Raw genomic sequence first — 23,081 nt, 5'->3', positions numbered from 1 at the left:
GGATTATCGAAGTGGGCTCCTCGAGCGTTATCCCCTCGAACCTCGATGTTCCGCCTTGGGTAGCCACCCTTCGTGGATCGTGTCTCCCGGCGGAAATTAATTCGGCACGTTCGTGGATATTCGTGTTCTCCGCCGGTGTTCGCGAGCCATTCTCCATCGGATGCTCGAACGAGCAACAATTTCACGTCGAACGCTCGTAAATATAAAAGTTGATTTTACATAAAAAAGGATTTATTTTAGGACCAATGTTGATTAGACATTTCTTACTTTACTCGGCGAGTATTATAAGCCCCCATTATAAGACCCCTTGTTTCGAACACCCTGTATTGAGTTTACGGAAGCAGCTGGCAGGTAGTCGTTGAAAAACGCAGCAGAATACAAGAAGGGAACTTTCAGTGTGAATCTATGGTGGAGTAAACAGTTCCAACTGTGAGAGTGAGAGAGTGGGTAGAAATATTCGCGAAACGGGATATTTCGTTAATTATCGTTGCTGCGATTTCCCACGGAATTCACTGGTTTGTGTGTTTTTGTGAACGCAAGGGGACTGCCGTTGTGCGTTCAGCGTGGCAAATGGAGTACGCTCGAGGGGATCGTGATAGTCAAAACGAAATGTTTGACCGGTCAAATATTGATATGAAGTATTGCAGGAATTTAAGTATGGCAAACACAGATATTTTCGACGGATGCAAGCGATTTGTTTTTGCATATTTTATGGATTTGATAGATTCTTATGAGCTATAATTACGCTTTTCTCCGTTGAAGATGAAAGCTTGCAGGAAAGCCTGGGGCTATATTTGGTGTAATTTATACAGAATGGAGGTAAAGATGTGTGATGCCATCGTATAAAAGGCTATTCAATATGCAAAAACAAATGAAAAATTTATACCAACATTTTTTTTTTTAACTTGAGTCTTCTTTCTCCGGTAAATCTAGTTCGAATACTCATGTATTTTAAATAATTTTTAAATAATTCATTTCTTTTCGTTCATATAACAAATATTTTTCTTCCATTCATTTGAATGTCCAGATAAGAAATAAGTTTTAATTTTTTAATAATTACATAATTAAAGATTCATTTAAATAAACTCCTGCTGCGATCAAAGTCTTTCTTCCAAGTAGAAACAGTGATCATGAGTCAGACACACTAGCCTCCTGTATGCTTCGAGCCAATTCGATCCAAATGCAAATCATAATTCTATGTGACATTTTTTGCAGTAGAAATTTCTAACTTAATTTAATACGAACAATTTATATACCTGCCAGTCAACTAGCAAATTAATTTCCTCCATAACTCGATGTCAAGTGCAATCCAACTTATTTCATCGAGGGATGAGACCACGTTGGTGCGTTAAAAAAATACTGTATTTTTGGAAATTTCATTTCCAAATGTCAGAAGCACTACATTCGAAAAAAATTGAGACATGTGTGAATAGTTTATAAAATTTTTTTTCAAAACAATTTTTTCTTTAAAAACAATACCACTCAAGTTTCAAAGTGTTGCCATTTTGTTATAATTCAACCAAAGAGAAATTAAAAAAAATTTCTATATACTATTCATACATGTCTCTGTCTTTAAGAAAAGTGTTTTTGTCATTCTGAAATAAATTCCCAAAACTATGTTACTTTTTTAAAATACATCATGGTGTAACCCTTTTAATGTAACATCCCACCTGAACACAACACACGCGGCTCAGCTGACGGATGAATTTGATTTCCTCGAAAATATGCCAGTGGATACCTACTTTGATTCACCCAAATAGATTCGAGACACGAATATGACAACGTGCCTCGTCAGTCGGTCGGCGGTCCAGTTCGCCCAGACGGTTTCATCACAGCTCACGTGTCTGGTATGCGATGAACGCGCGCGCGGAGTGTTCCACACGGCTCCCGGGGAAATAGCTGCCGGTGCCAGAGAAAATAAATCCGGCAGGAATCAAGGACACGGGCCGCGCCGGACGCGGAAACGTTCCCCGAAGTTTCTTGCGAAAGTTCTCTTTGAGTCTCTCGGAACCGACGGCTCTGGGACCACACGGTGAACTCCAGCTAACACGTTTGTTTGAACGGTGCGGTTAGGAAACTTCGCCGAGTAACCGTGATACCTACCGGGGACACCGGAAGTATCGGACGCCTTCGTGAATATTATTTCGAACCTGAACATAGACAGTTCGTCTGTGAAATGGCAACTGCGGTGGAAGTATCGGTATCTGAATATGGATCGATTGAAATACCGATTCTGAAAGGACTTCATGCGTTGAGTAACCAGCTAATGAGGACATCGGGGGCACTAGGGTGACACAGGACGTTGAAATTAATTAGAATGTTTGAATAAACAAATGGTTACAGTTGTAATCTTTTTAGTACTGTTAATATTGTAATATAATTCGATGATCGAACGTATCTCGCTTAGTACCGAATGTATTGAACAAATTGAACGTATCGAAAGTATCAAACGCCTCTGCAAATACTATTTCAAATCTAAGCACGGACAGCTACCCTGTAATGGTAACGCTAAAAGTAGTAACTGTGCTGGAACAGTCGGTATCTGAATATCGATCGACTGAAATACAGATTCTCAGAAGATTAACACGTTGACGGACCTGCTGGTGACGCCCTGGGAATCACCAGTGAGCCATAACATTAAAAGTAATTAGAACAGTCGCATAAGCAAGTAATACCAATGGTAACCTTCTCAGTACTATTAATATCTTAATATACATAGATCGGTGATAGCGAGCAAGATAATAATTGTACAATATGCATAATAAAACAACTCAATTCAATAATTCTGTATAATATCTTACTATTATACACATTGTATATTAAATATTTTAGGTCGACACCGAGGGCAAAACGTGCAACATTCGACCTGTAGTTAACATATTAATTATTTTTAGGACCAGTTATGGTGAACCATTGGTGAGAAGTTGTAAGATATATCTCAATGAATCCTGTTGCTATTAAAGCTGACGGTTACGTGGAGCATCGATTAATTTACATAAATGGGACTTCGTTATATTTTGTTTATGTATTCATAACGATTCATGATCCGACGCGTTACGTGTCTCTTCTTCGGTTCATCCACCGTGACGACTACACACGGTTCATTGACAGACGTTGCGTATATATTATTCCAGTGATTTCTACTGCGACGATTCAGACGCGAGGCTTTGGGAACAGTTGGAGCCCGCAGACGCGTTTGCAAACCTCATGGGACTTTTTACGTACGCGAGATTCATATTTCTTTAACCCTTTTGCTACGGCGCATTCCAACATAAACCGTGCGTGACGCTGAGAACGACAAAATTGTTCGTCGGCGATAACGATTGCAGAACATTTCAAACTGCACAGTGACAGTAGTCGCAACAGTATGCCCTTGCAAATCACGCAAATAACAAGCACTTTGTAGCAGCCATTGTTGGGAACATAGCAGCAACTGTGTATAGTATGTAAAATATTTTATGATGTTGAATCTTTATGAATGTTTTTAAAATTATCCGACAATTGTACATTCCATGACAGATAATTTCATAACGAATAATGTGTCCAAATTTGAAGTTAATCGAATCGAAGTCTCAAGTTTCAGTTATTTACGCGAAGGCCTTGATCGATCAGTTTCTCGCACGAGCACTTCCAGCGGACGGGAGAGGCGGCGCGTCGGGGGCCGTCAAGGAATTTTTCTCGCCCCCGAGCATCCGTTCTGCCGCTTCACTGGCCCTTTTATATTTTATATTCGCCGTTATCAGGCGAGTTCGAGAAAGAGCAAAAGAGAGAAAGTGAATTGCTCGCGAGAGCCGGTAATGTAAAGTTACCGGTCGAACAAATTGATCGCTTCTTCTCACCCCTTCTAGTCTCCTCCACCCTCCGAGAAATCGCCTCCGTCGCGGACGATCGGCAGGGTTCGATTTTCCACCGTATCCTTCCTGCGATATCGCTCCCTTCCCCCCTTTATCCACAGCCTAATTGGATTTGCAGATTCTGCCGCGGCGACACGAGACTCGAGAAAGTAGATTATTTGGAAAACAAGCGGCCCCGCGAGCGGGAGTCGCGGGAAACAAGATTAACGCGAAACGTTGACCGAGGGGGCGGGCGAATGCAATTTAGCCAGGGCTGTTACTTCGAGCAAATATGTGGGGGTGGTTTCGAATTAATTTTAAGGTGGGACTTTATCACTATTTATTTCAGAGACTAAAAAGTAAATATAAAAGGTACAATTTTCGGATAAAATCAGTGCAAAGGTGATTTTACATTTATTGGGAAAGTGATTTTCTTCTGAAAAATTAAGTTTCTGTAGTTTTGCAACTTTATCATTGGGACATCGATGTATGGTTATGTTGTTCCTTAAAAAAGTATATAAATTAATTTAATACTGATAGTTTACATAAATTACAATGTGACGATAGGTAAATATATTTCCTTAATTTGATTTTTAGTGTATTGAATAGTGGATAAGGGTTAATACAAAGTGATATTCTATGTAGTAAAATTTCACTGTTCGGAGATATGTTAATCAAATCGATTTTGTGAACTTAGCTAAGTAACCTTCCACTGAGTACACATCAAATTAACTCTATGTATATTCTACGTTATCCCTTCCAGTTTGGGTAAATTATGAGATCAGCATAACTCTTTCACCCTCGTCACATGTTATTCTTTGCAACCAACTGGGTAAGATACCATAAGGTACGAGTTAATGGAATTGTTCCATTCTGGATATAGGACAGTTATCCCCACTACTACTTTACCAAAGTAAATTGAGTTGATCCTCGTTTTAGTTGCTACAACCTAATTCGTCATATCCCCAAACTACAATATTGAAGTTCCTTTCTACCTTTAAATAGCAAACGAATTAAAAAAAAAAAAAAAGAAAAAAAAAACCATTGCACTGATGCAGAATTTAGGCAGTCCATACGACCTTAACAGGGGATCATCCCTTAAGTGACAATTCCCGATTTCGATGAATCTTAACACGGTGGTACAACTGAAAAAAAAAAACATACTCATCACTCCTTTCCTTGGTAATCATCCATATTAAAACGATGAAAACAAGCCTCATACCTGATGAAATATAGCTTCCTTATGTAAATTTCTCCCCCAGCTCTAATAGTTTTCGAGACATTCCAGCGAATACATTTTCCACCCTCCCCCACTTGGACGGGGCTGTTTTTACCACCCCAACACGGATGATTGCCTCTACAAAAATACGTGTGTATAAATAGTAAATATTTTTTAACTGTCACGTCGAAATGTTCACTTGCTGGTCCGAAGAGCCCTCATACCCCGTCTACATATTTCTCCCGGTTCTTTTATCTTTACGCTCGAAACACGAGTATCTAACCTCTCGATCAATTCAACGACCGTGCTATACATCTTCCAACAGAAGTACCAAGAGCACAACGCTCACGCATCAGGTTCAACCCCCTAGAAAATTCAATGTGTCACACCGTTTTAACGGCGGTTGTGCACCGAGCATTGTTCTTATTGGATCGCGATTCCGTTTTTCGGCGTCGCACCGCACGGCAAAGCCTTCGCGAGACAATTCCTACCAACCGAGTCGAGGCGTACCGTGTAATGGGCTTACTACGACACTAATTATCAAGCGTGTACACTTAACTGTGACTCTAATTATCGGTCCCGAGCTCGCGCGCGCGCGTCACAAAGGGTTCACTGTGTACACGGGGCTACGCAGCCCCTCTACTAGGCCAAAGACGTCAAGTGCATATCGAACGAATCCCAGGCCGAGTGGCAATTCCGATATGTACACGGTAACGGGCTCACAGTTGCTTTGGGCCGGGCGTTAAGCTCCCGGATCAGAGTGTCACGAACACGCTGGTAACGAGTCATCGAACTTACCGTTTCGACTCTACATATATCGTGCGCGAATGGCTGTTGAGTTTTGTATACAGGGTCTGCTCGGAAAGCTTCGGGGACTTTAAGTGTAAATCATTTATTACTAATCTCAACACATTGTCAAACGGTTGTTATTTAATACATTCAATAGATCCAATGATCAGCAGCCATGGAACTATTATTGAACAGTTCAATCACAGTAGAAAATTAAATTCATGGGAACTAACAAAATCTCTAGTAGAATAATGTAACTATTTTTTCTGTAACCCTGATCTAAAGGTAATATTAACAGGTTGTTTATCTACGGGCACTGAAATTTCAAAGCCTATTAATAGGCTATCGGTCAATAAACTGTTAACAATAGTCACATGGGATCACCTTCGGAAGTATTGTTCTTTGGTCCTTATATACCTTTAAAATCTTGTTTCCAATTTTTGAAACCACTAAGATCGATTTGAAAATTGGAACAATATTTTGAAGGCAACGTTCAATGGTGACGTTAAACATCGTTTTTCACGCGATCGTATTAGAATTGCATTCTGGTTCGTTCGCATTAAATTCATTTCGTTCGTGTAAATATAATTAAACGACCTTTACTTTGCCCGCAATTTCTCTCCCTTGGCGTCGAACGATCGATCCGACCGTCCTCGAAGGGGCACAGCCTACGGACAGTTCTTCGTTCCTTGTTCTATTCATCGAAGGATCTCGATGGGGGTAGGAAATCACATCGAGCAACAATATATGCTTTCTGACGTGTGTTAGCGAAATTGTGTAATACATTAAGTACCCTTGTCTTCACGCTTCATCTCGGCAGCAAGGTCGTGGTTTAGCGATTATAGCTGCGAGATATTACCTGGTCGTAAATGTCAGGCGGAACTTTCATTCCGAGTGTGTTACGATTACTACACCTTAATCCTTTCGTGATGGTGTTTTTTTTTCATGGTTCTTGACGCGTTTGTGTTTTGTTTTTCCGTTTCCATTGGCTCGTAGCTGTTCGAACTTAGGAACTGTACATAGTTCTGATTACGTAATGGATAACACAAGAAGTGACAACAAGACTGACTACTACAGGGTGCCAATTAATTACTATCCGCTGAATTCAATGCGTGAGATTACCTGTCAACGACAGACGTGCGTGTTTGCACCTAAACTGTTACTGTGACAGGTGATCATCAGACGTTTGAGTGTAATGAGTAATATTTATAGATCACAGTTTGTCTAGAGACAGATAGTTTTGACACGTACATCAGGACATGCGAGTCTATTTTTAAAAAAAAAAAAAAAAAAAAAATAAAAAAAAACAACGTAGTAAATATACGTCTCTGGAGTGACTACACAAGTTGTACTCCTGCCTATGGATAGTTCCAACAGATGATGGATTTGTATCGATTGTAGGGGACCAGTACGACCATCAGCTGCTCTTTCTTTATTCGTATAACCTTCTTGGTCTGTCCTCGAAATGCTGGTCCGTCCAGGGGTTTTCATGATTGCTGACCACTGGTTAACCCAGCTACTGGTGAAAGTAAGTTCGCATTGTGAAGGATGAGCACCTAATTAAACGGGCGAAGTTAGGGTAACCGATAGCCGAAAGTTTCACCACTACTGTCTTTGCTTCTCCCCTTAGTCTTCGTGACTTGTACTTTAACCATCTGTTATATTTGGCCTGATTGTGCTTCTGGTTGTTGGTAGTCCGAGCAGATCTAATGGATCTGATTCGCATGCTCAAGCAAGAAGTTATAAGAGTAGATCACACATCAGCTGCTCTTTCTGTGCTCGTAAACCCTTATCTATCTATTCACGAAACGTTGCTTTCAGAAGGTTTCTCATGACTATCGGTGCCTACGCCTAAGTAGATGTACTTTGTAAGAAGTTAGTATCCCATTAAGCGAATGGTAGTAAACAATCAAAACTTCTTCACAATCGTCTTTACTTCTTTTGTCTTATCCCAATGACTCTCCTTCCATTGTCAACTCTGGTCAGTTGAACTATACTTCTACCATCTACAAGACAATACACCGTTTCCAACATCTTAACACGTTGAGTGCCACGTGATCCATTTCTGAGTGACACTTAAATTTCCTCAGGTGCCCCGTCATCCACAGACAGGCGACGATTTTATTTACACAATTCGAAACGATTTGTTTGGGTATTTATAAACATATTGCATGAAAACAATAAAACCTTATTTAATACATATTTGAAACAAGATTATCAAAATTCCCTCCATTCTGAATGATATTCAGAAGTCGGTGTGTAAGGTGATAAAGCTCCAAGACAATCGCCCTGAAGATTTACTTCTCTGTGAAGTTTGTGGAGTGCCATCGACTTTTGCGATGTTGAAGATAAAGTATTATCTCGTTACAATTGCATTGCTTGGATCCGACGACGTGATTATATAGAACGGTGGACGTAAATTTGCGACTGTATCTCTCGTTCGTTCGTGCGCGAGCGCTGAAGCATAGTCTCTCACGTGAACTCGACCGATTACCGGCGACAATTGGAATCGCGGCCGCCGTGGATCGCGAATGCATTAACCGGGTGAATGTAATTGACGAGTGCGCCACACGGTGATGAATCAGTGCCGGATCTCACGTGCCGCGCGGGCGCGCGACTCTCGAAGCGTAATGCGTGCTGCGACTGTGTCGTTACACGCGCCGCGGATACGATCGCGTAATCGCGAATCGAGGCGTGCAAACGATGGATCAACGAAGGGCTGTGAATACCGTCGATAAAGTTTTCCATTAACGTGGACACTCTGTGATTGACAAGGGAAGAACCCCAACTGTACCACTTCGATTTTGACCTAATTCCTTCACCTGGTTCCTAATGATGTTAAGTGAAATATTAGGTGTAGACACTGGATAATTTTTAAGATATGGTCAATTAACGTTACGAAACATTAAGATGTATTGTGAATGCAAGTCAAAGTAATTAAAGTTGCGTTGGATTGTCAAAGTCATCGAAGTTGCGAAGCAAGTACACGCATTTACTTTGCTGTTGTCGAGTATACTCGTCATGATTTAAATATAATTAAGCACACTGTGCTAAGCTACTTATGCCAGTGTGTGTGAACAGTATCGATCACGCGGTGTTATATGTTTTTGGCAATGTCTTGATACAAGGGGATGGTTGCAAAACAGTAACAGCGAGGAAAAACAGATAATGCATACCGTATTATCGTCAGTGTTTACAAGTAGAAACAGTGAGTAATACACAGACAACCCAGCTAGATCGTATTTAATGAATCGTCACTATCTCTCAGGATCGATCATGTTTTTTACACAAGGAAACTTTTGTCTTTTGGTTACATCGCCATTTGTGGCATATACAATAGTATGTCCTGTATAATATTAAATAAAGTGTTTCTATGGAGGATATGTTTTTCATTAAATCGATGAATTCATAAACTTTGGAACTGTTTATATTTAATATTTTGAATAATTGTGAAGCCATCGTTTTCAAAGTAGTTCCCTTGAGACTGTCCAATATTTTAAACCACTTGTTTTCGAAACTTTATCATGACTCATAAATTCCATACAATTGTTCATGTAACACGGAATTCAAACACGTCTTTTACGTGAACGAACTTGTACAATGCCTAGAACGATAGACAATATTTACCTTTCGCATGCAAATAGAGGGTTCAGTCAACAAAAGGGGGAACGTAACTGTTTACATCGTTGCCACTTTGACAGGAACGAAGTTATCCCCGAAACTTTATAGTCACACTGCGTATGTTCTACACTAAAGTCGGGACAGCGAGTGGCGAGAAGTTGGTCTACTCCCACCTCAATGACTATCACACATTCCCCCCTTCCATCTCATAGTGTTCACTTTGATGTCCTGCCATTGTATTCGCTAAGGAGAGGAAACATGTTGCTACTATGTAACTTTACTATTTTTCTTACATCGACAATTTTTTGTTCAATCGAGAAAACGTCACGTTTTCCATCAATCATTGCGTTTTCATTTAGCACTATTACTAGAACTACCAAAGTAGTCAGAACGACTGGTTGGAAATTCTTAGAACGATGATTAAGAGGTTATAATAATCTGTTTCTCTGATCCCTTATAACTTTTATCCCTATAAAAGTGCAAAGACTGGTCAATGTATAAATTTGTGTATTTTCAAATATTTTCACCGCTGGTAGTTCTAGTATTAACCCTTTGCGCTCCAACTACCAGTGTGTCTGGCACAGCAAATAAAGTCGATCTACTCCAATTTCCAGCTGTATTGTCGACACATTATCTTCTTTTATTTTACCTAAAAATTCTCGGAATAGACTACCTACAAGTGCCAAAAATGCATGGAGCACAAAGAATTAATACATGAACAGCCCAGAAGATGTGAACTAATTCCCACCTCTAGACACCATCAAGTAGAGAGGTGACGAATTTAGTCCCAATTTTAGCTCTTTCATTTTCGGTGAATTACGAGGCAAGCATTCCGTGAACGATATTATTTTCGATTTTCGACCCATTTTTTCGCGTAGAACCACCCTCGTTCGGGTTGCACCAGTCATAGTAGATCCTGTATAGTATAGAGTGTGCAGATGTAACGAAAGAACACTATACCCGGGTCAAGTTCCGCGTGGCAGCAGATCACCGACGGAGGCTAAAAGAGTGGTTCACCCAGGAAAAATAGGGGGGACCGTTGCATTTGTTCCCGTCAATCCGATCGCCGCGAAAACGGTTAGAATGCCGATCCAATTCTTCTAAGGAGATGGTCGGACAATGGAAAATATGTCAGCGGGAAGCCGCGGAAATTACTACGGCTCCGAATACCGTGGAAAAATTGATTTGTCCCCGAAAATAGGCCGACTCCCACAGCTGGAACGATAAATTCCGTGAGATATTCGTGGAATGCAAAGCGTTTGCGATAGTAGAGCCAGTGTTCTGCTCGATCATCGAGCTAAAACCTCCTCAATTTCTTGATCCAGCTATCGATCGGTTGATAGTTTGACTCGAAAACTGTGATCACTTGGAACCACAGATCTTTGATTATGTTACATATGATTGCATTTATTTGTGTTACGAAACAATACATTATTATGCATTGAATTATATAATGAGAATAAAAATCTTGTTACGTGCACGAGGCTTCTCAACACAAACGACGAGTTAATTCGTCTTCCTCGGTGAACAGGCTAAATTTCCGTTTCCAACCGGCTTGTAAGTGAAATTCAAGTTAAAGAGGCGTTCGCGAATGAACAAAATTGGACGACGACTTCGTAAACACCGGTAACGCGACGCAATTGCGTAATTAGCGGTCGAGTTTCACCTGGCAGTGGGCAAAAGTACCGAAAGCACTTTCATTTTCGATGTGTTCCGCCACCGTTCGCGATAATAACCGGCGAAACCCAACTGCTCGATGTCGATGTACTCTCGTCACGAAGCTGACGGTTCGTAAGGTCCCCAAAAGTATTGACTCTTTGTTCTTCGTAGAGGGAAACGCGGAACGACGATTTCTAGGACGCTGGAAATCGCCTCATTTCTGACATTCGAATTCGGCTTCGATCCACGGCGAAATTGAATTATTAATAAATTTCAAATTCCCGATAGAGAAGGACCCACTGCGTGGGTGCTGATACCGCAACGACCGCACATGCTACCCCTGCAAATCTGTCCAATCGAATTTCTCACGCGACCTGCAATCAACGGAGGATACATTGCTTTCCGATGTATATTCAGGTGCAAATTATTAAATTCGATTTCTGAAAAGATATATTGAATTGGAATCTCTCCATTTTGTTAAATATATGACGGTTTATTCACAGTACGGGGTAAACCAAAAGTCACTTTATTTGATGAAATGAAGCAAGGTATTAAGTAAAAAGTAACACTGATTTTGGATTATAATTAAACTTTTATATTTGATTCAGTTAATACAAAATCGTAAACTGACGAAATGACGGAAGATTGACAGAAGGGAACTATGAATCAGGACGAACTGACTGACTCCTAGACCATGGAATGTTATCTTTTTTTAAGCACTCAAACTTAGACGATACACTCCTGTGCATTCTTCGAATTCTACTCGTTTGAAATCTACTTTGAAGAGCCATACGAAAGTCTTCTGGTCCAGCCTAAATACATATCATTTACGTCCGACACTCGGATGTCTCTACATTCTATATTTCTTGTATCCCACATTAGTGTGTGACCTAAGAGGTTTACTAAATCTATAAATCAATAGAGAGTTTTATTAAATTAAGAATAGTACAAAGACTTCGTTAGACCTTGCAAAAATATTCATTTCACTGCGTTTTTCATCTTAACATTCAGATATCGATCATGTCCAATCTACATAGGATAAATAAGAAACCTTAAATAACATGAAGTGTTATTGATACTATTTATTGCATCAGAATAAAAGTAATATATTTAAAATTAAACGCTGATTAAACAAACGTAACAAATATTTCCTATAAGACAGTATTTGTTGGAAATCGGATACTATTCTGGTCGCAAGAATTGGAGTATCTTCTATTATACCTCCGTGTCCGTCATTACGACCTGTAATTCCTAGAATATATCTCATTTCTTCCGTTTTCCGCTTGGCCGACGAAATACAATTGCGCACAGTAGCGATCCTCTAATTGTCTCGAGCTATCTCTCCTGAAAGACACTATTGAATATAGCAATTTTCACATCTCTGTAGAATTGTCCATGCGATCTCGTTAAAAACAACTGACAGTATCAACATAAATCTTTTTTCTTTTTTTAAACCGTACTTTCTTTTCTATCATTCAAACGTAGTAATTACGCGAGCTGAAAGCGATAGTGGCGTCTATGATAATCGTTACGAGGACTTCGGAGTGATTATTAAATGTTTAGACTAATGAGAGAGCGATCGGTGCCGATCTCAGGCCGACACACCCAAGCCTGATATCCGCGATTGCGTAAAACGGTTGCGACGAGCGTAATTAAATATTTACACGGTGCTGTGCATTCAGGTACTACCTGGCCTCGCTCGCCGTAAAAGTATTAATAAGCTCGTTGGCGCGCGACATGTACACGTAATTGCCCCTGCGATCGACGACCGTGTATTGACCTTTTCCGTTTCATTCTGTTTCAGGGAAGAACCTCTACAATAACGAGCATGTAGCAATTAAAATGGTGAGTGCAGTGACATTAGTTCCTTTTCTTAGAACAAGAATCTTTAGATCGTTACTTGTTATTTGAGCATTTTCATACTATTTTCTTCTCTCAATCCCGGTTTCTATGGTGTTCTTCTTAGAGCCAGATTTTTAAAACAATTGCTGTACCTAGGCTACTATATTATTATTATTTATATTATTCTACTCCTAAATTCAGCTTATATTCTTGTTTTTTTTTTTTTTTCATTTGACACGTTGATTGGCCACGTTGTTGCTATTCTAAGAATATATTGGAATTGTTTTATGCTTGCTTTTTTTGTTAAGAATATAAGTATTTACATACTGGTTTGTACACTCGTTATTTGGATTGTTAGTTTTCGACTAATTATATTTAGTAGAACTAATTAGAGTCAGTAGTGACCGATATGGTAGTGTACGCGTTAACAAATTGTAACACGGTAGAGTCGCGATAACTGCTCGCTGGATAAGTACCTGTTAGTAGTGCCCCATGCTCACACGCGTTACTTACACACGCGCGCACCGCATTCTCTATCGCATTCTGCAGCCAATAATTGGTCGGATGACGTACTATTGGCTTTCGATAATTACTGATCCCTAGACTGCTCGCCTCTGGAGCTCCAAATGAAGGCAATTATCGCGGGTTTACTATACTTTGAGTCAGAATAAAATAAAAGATAAAAATATTGACAATTGATTTTCGCAATGTATCACTATCTAAAACTTTTAGTAAATTAAAATTGACGCGAAATGACTTTTACTGCGTTGACTACCATGATGGTCACTAATAGTCAGCGCCATTAAATTACGCGGACAATTTCTAAACGGGAACATTTAACATTTTATGAATATAATTCGCCAACAAACTAATAATTAGACTGCGGAATATTATGCAAAACGAAATTTTTTATAGTAATTCATAAGCCAAGAGCAAATATAGGAATCTCTTTCTCATTTTAACTCGCACACTGCATTTTTTCGGTATCCTGTATACATATTTTTATAAAATCAAAAACCAATATTACCAGACGTACGCACATCTAAATTGATTTTTCGTTTGTTTCCGCAGGAACCAATGAGGTCGAAGGCGCCACAGCTGCACTTAGAATATAGGTTTTACAAATTATTAGGTTCACACGGTGAGTATCCTCGTGACTCGTCTATACAATATCACAGAGAGCTGCGCACACCACGTTCAAACGTTTTCCATCTCGGTGCGAATTTACGTTTCTGACCCGTTTTATTCTCGTAAAATGCTCGCAGAGGGTATTCCGGAAGTGTATTACTTCGGCCCGTACGGGAAGTACAACGCCCTGGTGATGGAGCTTCTCGGGCCGAGCCTGGAGGACCTGTTCGACCTCTGCGGGAGGAGGTTTACCCTGAAGACCGTGCTGAATATCGCCACACAACTCGTAAGTGGAATTAATGCGCCAGTTTTACGCCCTGTCGCGTCGTCGTTTCGCGTTTACGCACTACCCCTGGGGGAACCGTGTCGGTTGTGTTTCGACAGGAGCGTTTCGATCACTTTGATCGCAGAGGAAGCCCCCGAGAGCCGAGATCGATCGGTACGCGATCGGTGATCGATCCACTCGAGCCATTCTACCGATTTATCGCTATAATTTCGGCTGAAACACGCGGTCTAATCTCTTCGAACATTTCAAAACGAAAACGACCTATCGAATTCGCTTCGAAGACGCTTTTGAAGAGCGGAATGAGAAATTAACGGTTGCACATAATGAACATTGCTCGCTCATTCCACGGTCTGACCGGTTTCACCATTTGCATTCGTTACCTAAATGCATTCAGTGGTCTGAATTCCATGCTCGGATGACTATCAGCCGCCTGTTATGATTCCCGTCGGCAAGAGATTCAATTGAAGATTCTGAAAGGGGACTAAATGTTATGTGTACAGTTCGACGGGTTTGGAGCACTAGCTTTATGAGGAATAATTGATGTTTTCTATTGTTAATGACTGTAAAGAAGTTTGTATGCAAAAACAGATTGAAAGATGTTTAAATTTTTTTCGTATTGGACTCTGTTTTCGAGAACATCGAATTTGGAAACTTATAATGTATTTCAGTACTATTTCACCTCGCTTCTTTTCTTCAATAATTCAGGTCACTATTTTCGTCTTCTCATGTATTACAAAGTTATGTAAAAAAAATTATTCTAATTTTTGAAACGCCTGCACCTATAAGATGTCATATTGTAATGTTCAAACTTACATTTAGAGGATTTCTCGGTAATACAGATAGTTTGTTTAAAGTAGATAGTTTCTTTAAGTTAGAATCTTTAAACAAATTCTGACTGTGGACTCTTCTTCGCAGCTCCATAGGATAGAGTACGTTCATAGTCGGCACCTGATCTATCGTGACATCAAGCCGGAGAACTTCCTGATAGGACGATGCACAACCAAACGGGAGAAGATCGTTCACATCATCGACTTCGGGCTGGCGAAAGAGTACATCGACCTGGAGACGAACAAACACATATCGTATCGAGAACACAAAAGCCTGACGGGCACGGCACGTTACATGAGCATCAACACTCACCTTGGAAAAGGTAATGTGACCGGTACAGCGTGGCGGACATCTTTGTTTACGTTTGTACCGCATGAATTAGGGGGAAGAAGAATCGTCAACAACCCGAGTTGCAACCTATTTGGTCGAAGCAGAGTTGCCTTGAAAGCAAAAAAAATCGGGTTCGACAACACAATCCTGGTAATTCGAACGGCCGATTTCTTTTTTTCCTACAATATCCAGATGTTGGATTCGTCATCGTGCCTTTGATTATTAATTCACAAGGGAACTTTGGTTACCTCGAAATTTTATATTTTATTTGAAAATTTTGCAGGTTTGTAAAGGACTTTAATAAAAACATCGGGAAATTTTTGGTTGCTACTTTTTGGTTCTTCACGGTGAAAGCACGCTTTAACACATTCACAGAGAACTTTCCATTCACGTTGCGTCGGTCATTGGTGACCGACATTTAATACGAATACAAATGTAATATAATACTGTCGGCGTGAACAGAAAGTCAGTCGAAATAGGCACTGTGGTGAACGTATAAAGATTATGTGCGTTTCCCTATTTCTTTTTTTTTTTGTATATTGGCCTTTTATGTTCTATAAAACTGTGCAATGAAATTAGTGGAACAGTTATTTAACTTTTCGGCAACTGTACACCACTATAGTAGTTTCCCGATAGGCCATCTTTTGGAACAATATGTCACTATGTATAGTGGTTTTCCACTAAGTGACACTTTTGAACGATACTCCGTAGTTTAAAAAGTTAAATAAATGAATACGATACTACAATTGTGGTCCCTTACAAACCTGTGAAATTTAAAAAAATCGAACTTTTCCGGAAAGTATCGCCTGAAGAACGATGACATCGGACTCGATCTCTGATACGGTACCCTATCGATCGATCGATTTCTTTCTCTCCTATAATAACGTCTCCAGGACTCGACGGGTCACACGACGATGATCTCCACGTTGGATTGGCCGCGTGAACCAGCGGACGGCCACTGGAGAAAGTTGAAGCTGAATCCGTCGAGTCCGTCGTCCGCGATTCCCCCCGCCTGGCCAAGCGTTTCTCCCCGGTAATTCAATCGTGGCGAATCGTTGTGTCAACCAGAGGAAGAAAAACGAGAATCATGGTCCCGGGGTCTGTTACGCGACTCTGTTAACGCGGCTCGATCAAGGGCGGAAAAAAATTCCGCGCGTGCCTAAGCGAAAAACGCTGTCCAGATTTGGGATCGAGCCTCCACGCTCCCACGTTTGCGCCCCTGCTGAACACTTAATGCTTAATATAGTCTTTGGTTCACTGGGACAAGTGGATTCCTTTTATCGAGCTATGGGCATGTAAATTATACGGAATGTTTTGAAATTGGATAAGCAAATAATTACGATGTCCTAGGAAATATCACGCATTTGCAACTCTGGTTTGTTAGTTTTTTTATTGTTACATTCAAAGTGTTCTTCGCTATGATTTATTATCTTGCATCGTTCAGCGAGGGCTTCTGTTTCTTTGATGTATAATAAACAGAATGGGGATAGGAAATATAATACAGAACGATTACATTTAGTGACACTTTTTTAGGGTATCGTTGTGGTATTATAGACCTTAAGGGTACATTCTAGTGTAAACGCTGTAAAAAAAACTTTATTAGGATTTTTGTAAAATAAAACTATAATATATCTCTATCCGAGATTTATTAATATACATTTTAAGATATAAAGCATTTTTTTTATGTTAGTTTATTTAATATATACCGCAAAAACCAGCAATGACTGTGACGTTAAAAAAGGCGGATGCCCAAACGGTGTACCTAAAATCTCAAGATCCGATCATCTAAAATCAAAACACCAGTTTCTTGTTTCATGAAAATATTACCTATTATTGGAACACCTTTATAAAACCAGGTAGCAATCACCGAATTTGCATTATTTTTCAATAAAAGTGCTTGATACAATAACCATCCTTATAAGTTTAAGAAAAACTTCGGTCCTTCTTATTGTAGATGAGTGGATCTCGCGATTTTAGGTACACCGTTTGTGCATCCGTTTTTTACAGTCATTGCTGGCATTTGCAGTACACATTAAACAAAATAACATAATAAACATTACTCCTATCTTAAAATGTATATTAACAGACCCTAGACTGATTTATAGTTTTCTTTTGCGAAAATGAAACCGTTTTTCACAGTGTTTACACCAAAATATATCCTTAAGGCCCCGCGAAGACTTCGTGGTGCCTCTCCGTGTAAGACCGCGGAACCGACTGTGAAATTTTCTTCTTTCCGGTGTACAGAGCAGAGCAGAAGGGACGACCTGGAGGCGTTGGGGCACATGTTCATGTACTTCCTGCGGGGCAGCCTGCCCTGGCAGGGCCTGAAAGCAGACACGCTCAAGGAACGGTACCAGAAGATCGGCGAGACGAAAAGGAACACGCCGATCGAGGTGCTGTGCGACGGTCATCCGGAAGAGATGGCCACGTACCTACGTTACGTACGCCGGCTGGACTTCTTCGAGACGCCGGACTACGAGTACCTGAGGAACCTGTTCCAGGGCCTCTACGAGAAACGGGGCTTCGTGAACGACGGCGAGTTCGATTGGACCGGCAAGACGATGGTGCGTGACCCATTGAACAAGTGAATCCCGTCACAGACCTATGATTCACAGTTTACATCCCCCCCCCCCCACGTCGCAAATGCATGCAAGAGATGGAAGAAAGAATATATTTTCCATGTGACGGCCGTTTATACACAGGGACGAATCGCAATGGGGCCGAAAGTGGCCGCGATCGAGGCGGGCTACGCGTTGGAATTTCCATTTTGTCGGTTTCTTTAACGATTTCCATTCCGCGGTTTACGAATTGTATCGTGCCTGTCGAGGTTTGTTATTCGCCCGATTAAAATTAAAAGATTCTTTTCCATCGATGACACAGCGGTCTTTTGCGTATCCGTGCGACGGTGCTTCGTGAATTATGTTGCCACCGGGGCTGGTGATTGCCCGAACATCGCCAGACTTCGTGGGATGTGGATTGTTTTATGAGTAGAGATGTAACTATCTAAGCGTTCTTCTATAGAGATTGAGATTCGTGTTTTGAACTTATTTTAGCTTTTGTAATAATTCTAGGAGATTTGGAAGTTTTTGTGCCATAATATAATTCGTTGGTTTATTGATTTTTAAAAGTTGAACGTCATCAAAGTAACAAATTCTTTGGATGTATGTTTAATAGCTCTTTTCGTGCCTGAACTATTTTCATATTAAGTTCCTTAATCATTTCGAAAACTTATGGTTACTTCAATAATGTGACAGATAAACACTTTGATTTAAAACGAATAGATGGCTGGGTTTATCCACTCGGTAACACTAGAAGGACCGGAATTTCTATCCGAAAGGACCATTCTGATAATTTTTAGCTACATTGTACATATGTCACTTGATTCCTATTACTTTCAAAATGTTTCTTTTGTGTATTATTTTAATCTATGTTCATTTACAGTAAATCATCGATGAGTGGTCGAAGGCTCCTCGGCACTGACTGTTCAGATGTCATCCCCATCACTGATGACGGCGCCTGAACACTCAGTACCAAGAACCTTCGAACTCTCATCGCTAATTTACTGTATACGTATTCCAAATTTTGTAGCATCTCGAAAGCAAAAGTAATAAGCAGTGGGTACATGGTACAAAAAGGGTAGAATGTTTACTAAAAGTGGGTGGTTTCAGCCCTAATAGTCCTTCTATTATTAAGTTTATAAATAAAAACTAGCATGCGTTCAACAGTCCTGGTAGCGAACACAATTCACCATGCCCGATTCTGTCGTTCATCTTATTGTCTTTGCATTATTCTCGTTTAAACTCCGTGGTGTACCATCTTATTTCGAGGTAAGTAAAGCCGGCGTGAGTCTTCCTATCCGCCGTCGTCCCGCCGTCGTCAATCCGGTAAAACCGTGTTTCACTGATTTTTAACGTTTGCATGCTGCCCCCAATGTACCTCTAGCCATCCAACTACGAACAGCTTAGAGTTCTGCGGAACGCTCCGCCTTCCGACATTGGGAAAACGAAATCGGACAAGGTGGGTGACGTTAAGGGAAGCCACGCGGTTGTTTTCCCTGTCACTTTCCGTTTAATGGTAAATGGGACGCCGACGTTTAATACGCTCGATCCTTTGGAAACAAAACGTACTCTGCCGTTAAAGAGTCGCTCGTAAAATACACGGAAGGACACTTGGTAGACCTGTTGACTATATTATATTCTCTAGTGTAACAATTTTGCTACTTTCTCGAACAATTTTTATGAGCAAAGTTATGCTCACTTCTTACTTTGTGCTTCATTCCTCTGTTCTTACTTTGTTAACACATCCGCAGCCGTTGACGCGTAATCACGTCGTTTTATAATCTATGACTGGATACCGCGGATATACCGTTACAGTGGTGGTTCGAGGAACGTTTAAAATACATACATATTTCTGTAAATATAGATTTATTAGTTTGCATTAGGCTATGAATATCATTTTTATGTAATTGATCTTCCTTGGAAGAACGCATTCAGTCTCTCTATCTGTTTATTTATTCGTAGAAAATGTGACGAAGAGAATTTTTTATGTCAACTTAATATTCTTCATGTTTAAAGATTGTGTGTACTGACATGTGAATTAACAGTGGAAACATTTCTTTGAGATTCAAACACTAAGTAGTTACACACCTGATATTTTAGAGCAGACCTTGTAAATTTCAATTCTGTTTCGTTAATAAGAGAATACTGTATTATAGAAAAGTGATAGATGTGAAATAAATACCGGCTGCAAATGTGTTAAAAGGTATGTACCTTGTGTCAACGTCTCGAGAAACAGACACGTCTCTTTTTCTGCAGACGTCGAAGATAGGATCCTCTTTTTCCGTGCTCTCAAATGCAATTACATTGAAACGTGTCTGTGAAATTAAAACTCATACTATTTTTATTTATTGCTAGATAAATCTTAAAACATACCAAACTTTAAATAATATCCGTTCATATTCATTGTCTCGGAAAATCAAGTATTACTTAGAAGGTTCAAGAAATAATTCCCATCTGATCCGATCTTCGACGTCCAATCAGTTCCGTACATCTATGATAATCTGGATGCTAACGTGTAACAATCTCTTCTCCCTTTTGTTCCGCTTTAGAACGCTCGGATTCCTCGATCGATCCCCACCCACCTAGACGATAATTTTCACAGGCTCCAGTTTAATCGACTTAATTGGATGCTTTCTGTTTGCAGACGACATTTAATCGTATATGTCCATACATATATCGTGTAAATTAATATCCGTTCACTTTAACGAGACCATAGATTATAATTCCCATCCAGTTCGAAGAGCAGTGTCCGAAAACTATAATATATCGTCAAACGTTACTGCCGACATAACGTGTAAAACGTATCGTTTCATTCGTGATTCCAAGTATGTTATTACGAAAAGAAAATTCGTCTATTATATACATATACATATATGTAGAGAGAATCCCTACGTCGTGTATCACCGTGCTCGATATAACGTTTCCCTTCATTCTTTTTCCAGTCCACGCCCGTTGGATCGTTGCAGACCGGACAGGAGATCATCGTGTCGCCGAGTCGCGATCGGCATCCGTACAAGGTACGAATCCCGTGTCCAGTTTTCGTACACGTGTCATGTATTCTTTCAATCTGAACAGAGCATGGATGTATAAAGCTTTATTTAACTACTCCGAATAACCGCATGAACACGTAACCGGGATAGAGTTTTTCTATTTTCTTCCTATTCTTTTTTTTTTCTTGTCGAGTAACTTCAGTGTAAAAGACTGATATAACATCGGAAAACACGGTTTAAACGGGATATCGAGAAGTTGATTGTTCACATCCCGAGTGTCCAGACAGTTAAATAAACCGATTTTGTTTCTTTGCGAAATCACACGGATATCCTCGGTGTATAGGAATGCGATGATTTTGAGGAGGATGTAGTCCTCATGGCGGATGAGGTTCACATCGAAATGCAGGGCAACTATGTAAGCCATCAAAATTTTTGTAAGTCGCGCGCTGACTCCTGCTTCTTCGTGCATGCGTGTTATCTTGTCGACGATTCATCTGTAAATGGAGTAATACCTCGAGGCTCGCTGGTCCTCTAGATGTTCAAGTGTAATAATTAATCATTTTCTAAAAGAACAATTATTAAATTCTGTAGCTTGACACCATATACGAAGAAGCGTCGTAGAAACAGACAGTATTTTAGCTCTTTGTTGCGAGTCCTCTAGCGTTTCGTACATTATCAGAGTACATCTTGCAGTAGTTAGTTCCGTAGCCTACCAGCAATTTAGGTATCTCATTGAAACTTCGCTCATGATCGCGTCGATATCGTATTTAACAAGTAGTGATAATGATCGCGCCGTATCGAGTCGGGCAAACATTCGGTAAATTTAATTCACAATCGACAGTGTACATATTTGCTTAGACAGTCGCGAATCGGAATATTTTTGCAAGAGGTCTTTCTCTCTCTCTCTTCGTTCATTAGCTAGCGTACTTTTTTTCATGTTTTTTTTTTCTCTTTCTTCTTATTGGCTAACGCGTTCAAATTTCGCAATTCTCGTGCTTGTTCCTTTAGGATGTGACAGCACCAGGGGTGGGAGGCGGGGGCGGTAAGGGGGTGGGAACCACGTGGCCGGATACTGTGAAGCAATCAGGAGCCGGTGGTACATTGACACCCGCTGATAGGCACGGTTCAGTACAGGTGAGTGGACCTACGCGATCCCTTGTGCCGTTCATTGTCCGCCGACGTCCGTCTGTCCGATGTCCTTTCCCCTCTTTTCATGCTCGTGACGGATCACGGGATCCATTTCGTTCAAACGGAAGCTCGAGACGCGATGTACAAAGACAAACTCGCTGGAAACATTGAGTTTTTATGCATCTGGTGCCATAGATTCGTGGCTCATGAGAGGAACGCGATCCTTTCCACCTTTCTAGAGCTACGGAAGCACGTGGAACAGGAAATTTATGTTCCCCTTGCGTAATGGGAATCTATGGAATCGAATGTATACCCTGACAAATTAGGAAAGATGATCCCTGAGGTGTTGACTTATAAGTATATTCAGCATAAGGCAGTAGAAAATTTGTCAAATGTATTGAAATTCAGTGTATTTTTATTTAATTGTCATCTTTTTTGAACCATTTTGTAACGAATGAGTGTCAATGATGGGTCTATGTTCATTAACACGTACCAGACTGTATCAATCCCTGTCTGTGTATGTTTGAAACCTTTGTGAGTTACTTTGAAACATAAAAACAATATTTGTACGGTATGTACTGTTCACTTCAATAATAACCTTAGATGTTCTCTCTCTTTTTTTTAAAGAAGTTATAGGTAATATGAAAGAAAAAGGTTTCTGATTTTGTATTTATATTGCTTTACATATTTGATTAGGAACAGAAACAATTATTTCAGATATCGATCACAGAGAGTACTAGCATCGTAGCAGTTACATGCGAAACTTTTAATACTTTCCGTCCAGATGTTGATATATCGACGGTAGTATCATTTCCATTACTATCCATCACTACCGAGTATCAACAAGAGAACTGAAACCGATAGAAGTGC

General features: G+C 40.2%; 1 protein-coding gene across 3 annotated transcripts in view; it reads left to right on the top strand.

The window, feature by feature from the left end:
- The window catches only part of LOC107188840 (casein kinase I), a 96,913-nt gene that overhangs the window by 70,254 nt on the left and 3,578 nt on the right, over positions 1-23,081 (top strand). For 2 of the 3 annotated variants that reach the window (XM_015577223.1, XM_015577214.1), the window contains exons 2-8: positions 12,926-12,966; positions 14,035-14,104; positions 14,229-14,377; positions 15,293-15,527; positions 17,780-18,099; positions 21,036-21,110; positions 22,092-22,217. In XM_015577223.1, coding sequence (XP_015432709.1) covers positions 12,926-12,966; positions 14,035-14,104; positions 14,229-14,377; positions 15,293-15,527; positions 17,780-18,099; positions 21,036-21,110; positions 22,092-22,217 — 1,016 coding nt within the window. The remainder of the gene's footprint in view (positions 1-12,925; positions 12,967-14,034; positions 14,105-14,228; positions 14,378-15,292; positions 15,528-17,779; positions 18,100-21,035; positions 21,111-22,091; positions 22,218-23,081) is intronic. The other variant, XM_015577231.1, reaches the window with a different exon arrangement.

Source organism: Dufourea novaeangliae, unplaced genomic scaffold (assembly GCF_001272555.1).
Source record: "Dufourea novaeangliae isolate 0120121106 unplaced genomic scaffold, ASM127255v1 scaffold16, whole genome shotgun sequence".
NCBI lineage: Eukaryota > Metazoa > Arthropoda > Insecta > Hymenoptera > Halictidae > Dufourea > Dufourea novaeangliae.
The sequence above is the reverse complement of the archived record's forward strand: the minus strand, read 5'-3'. Positions and strand labels throughout refer to the sequence as shown.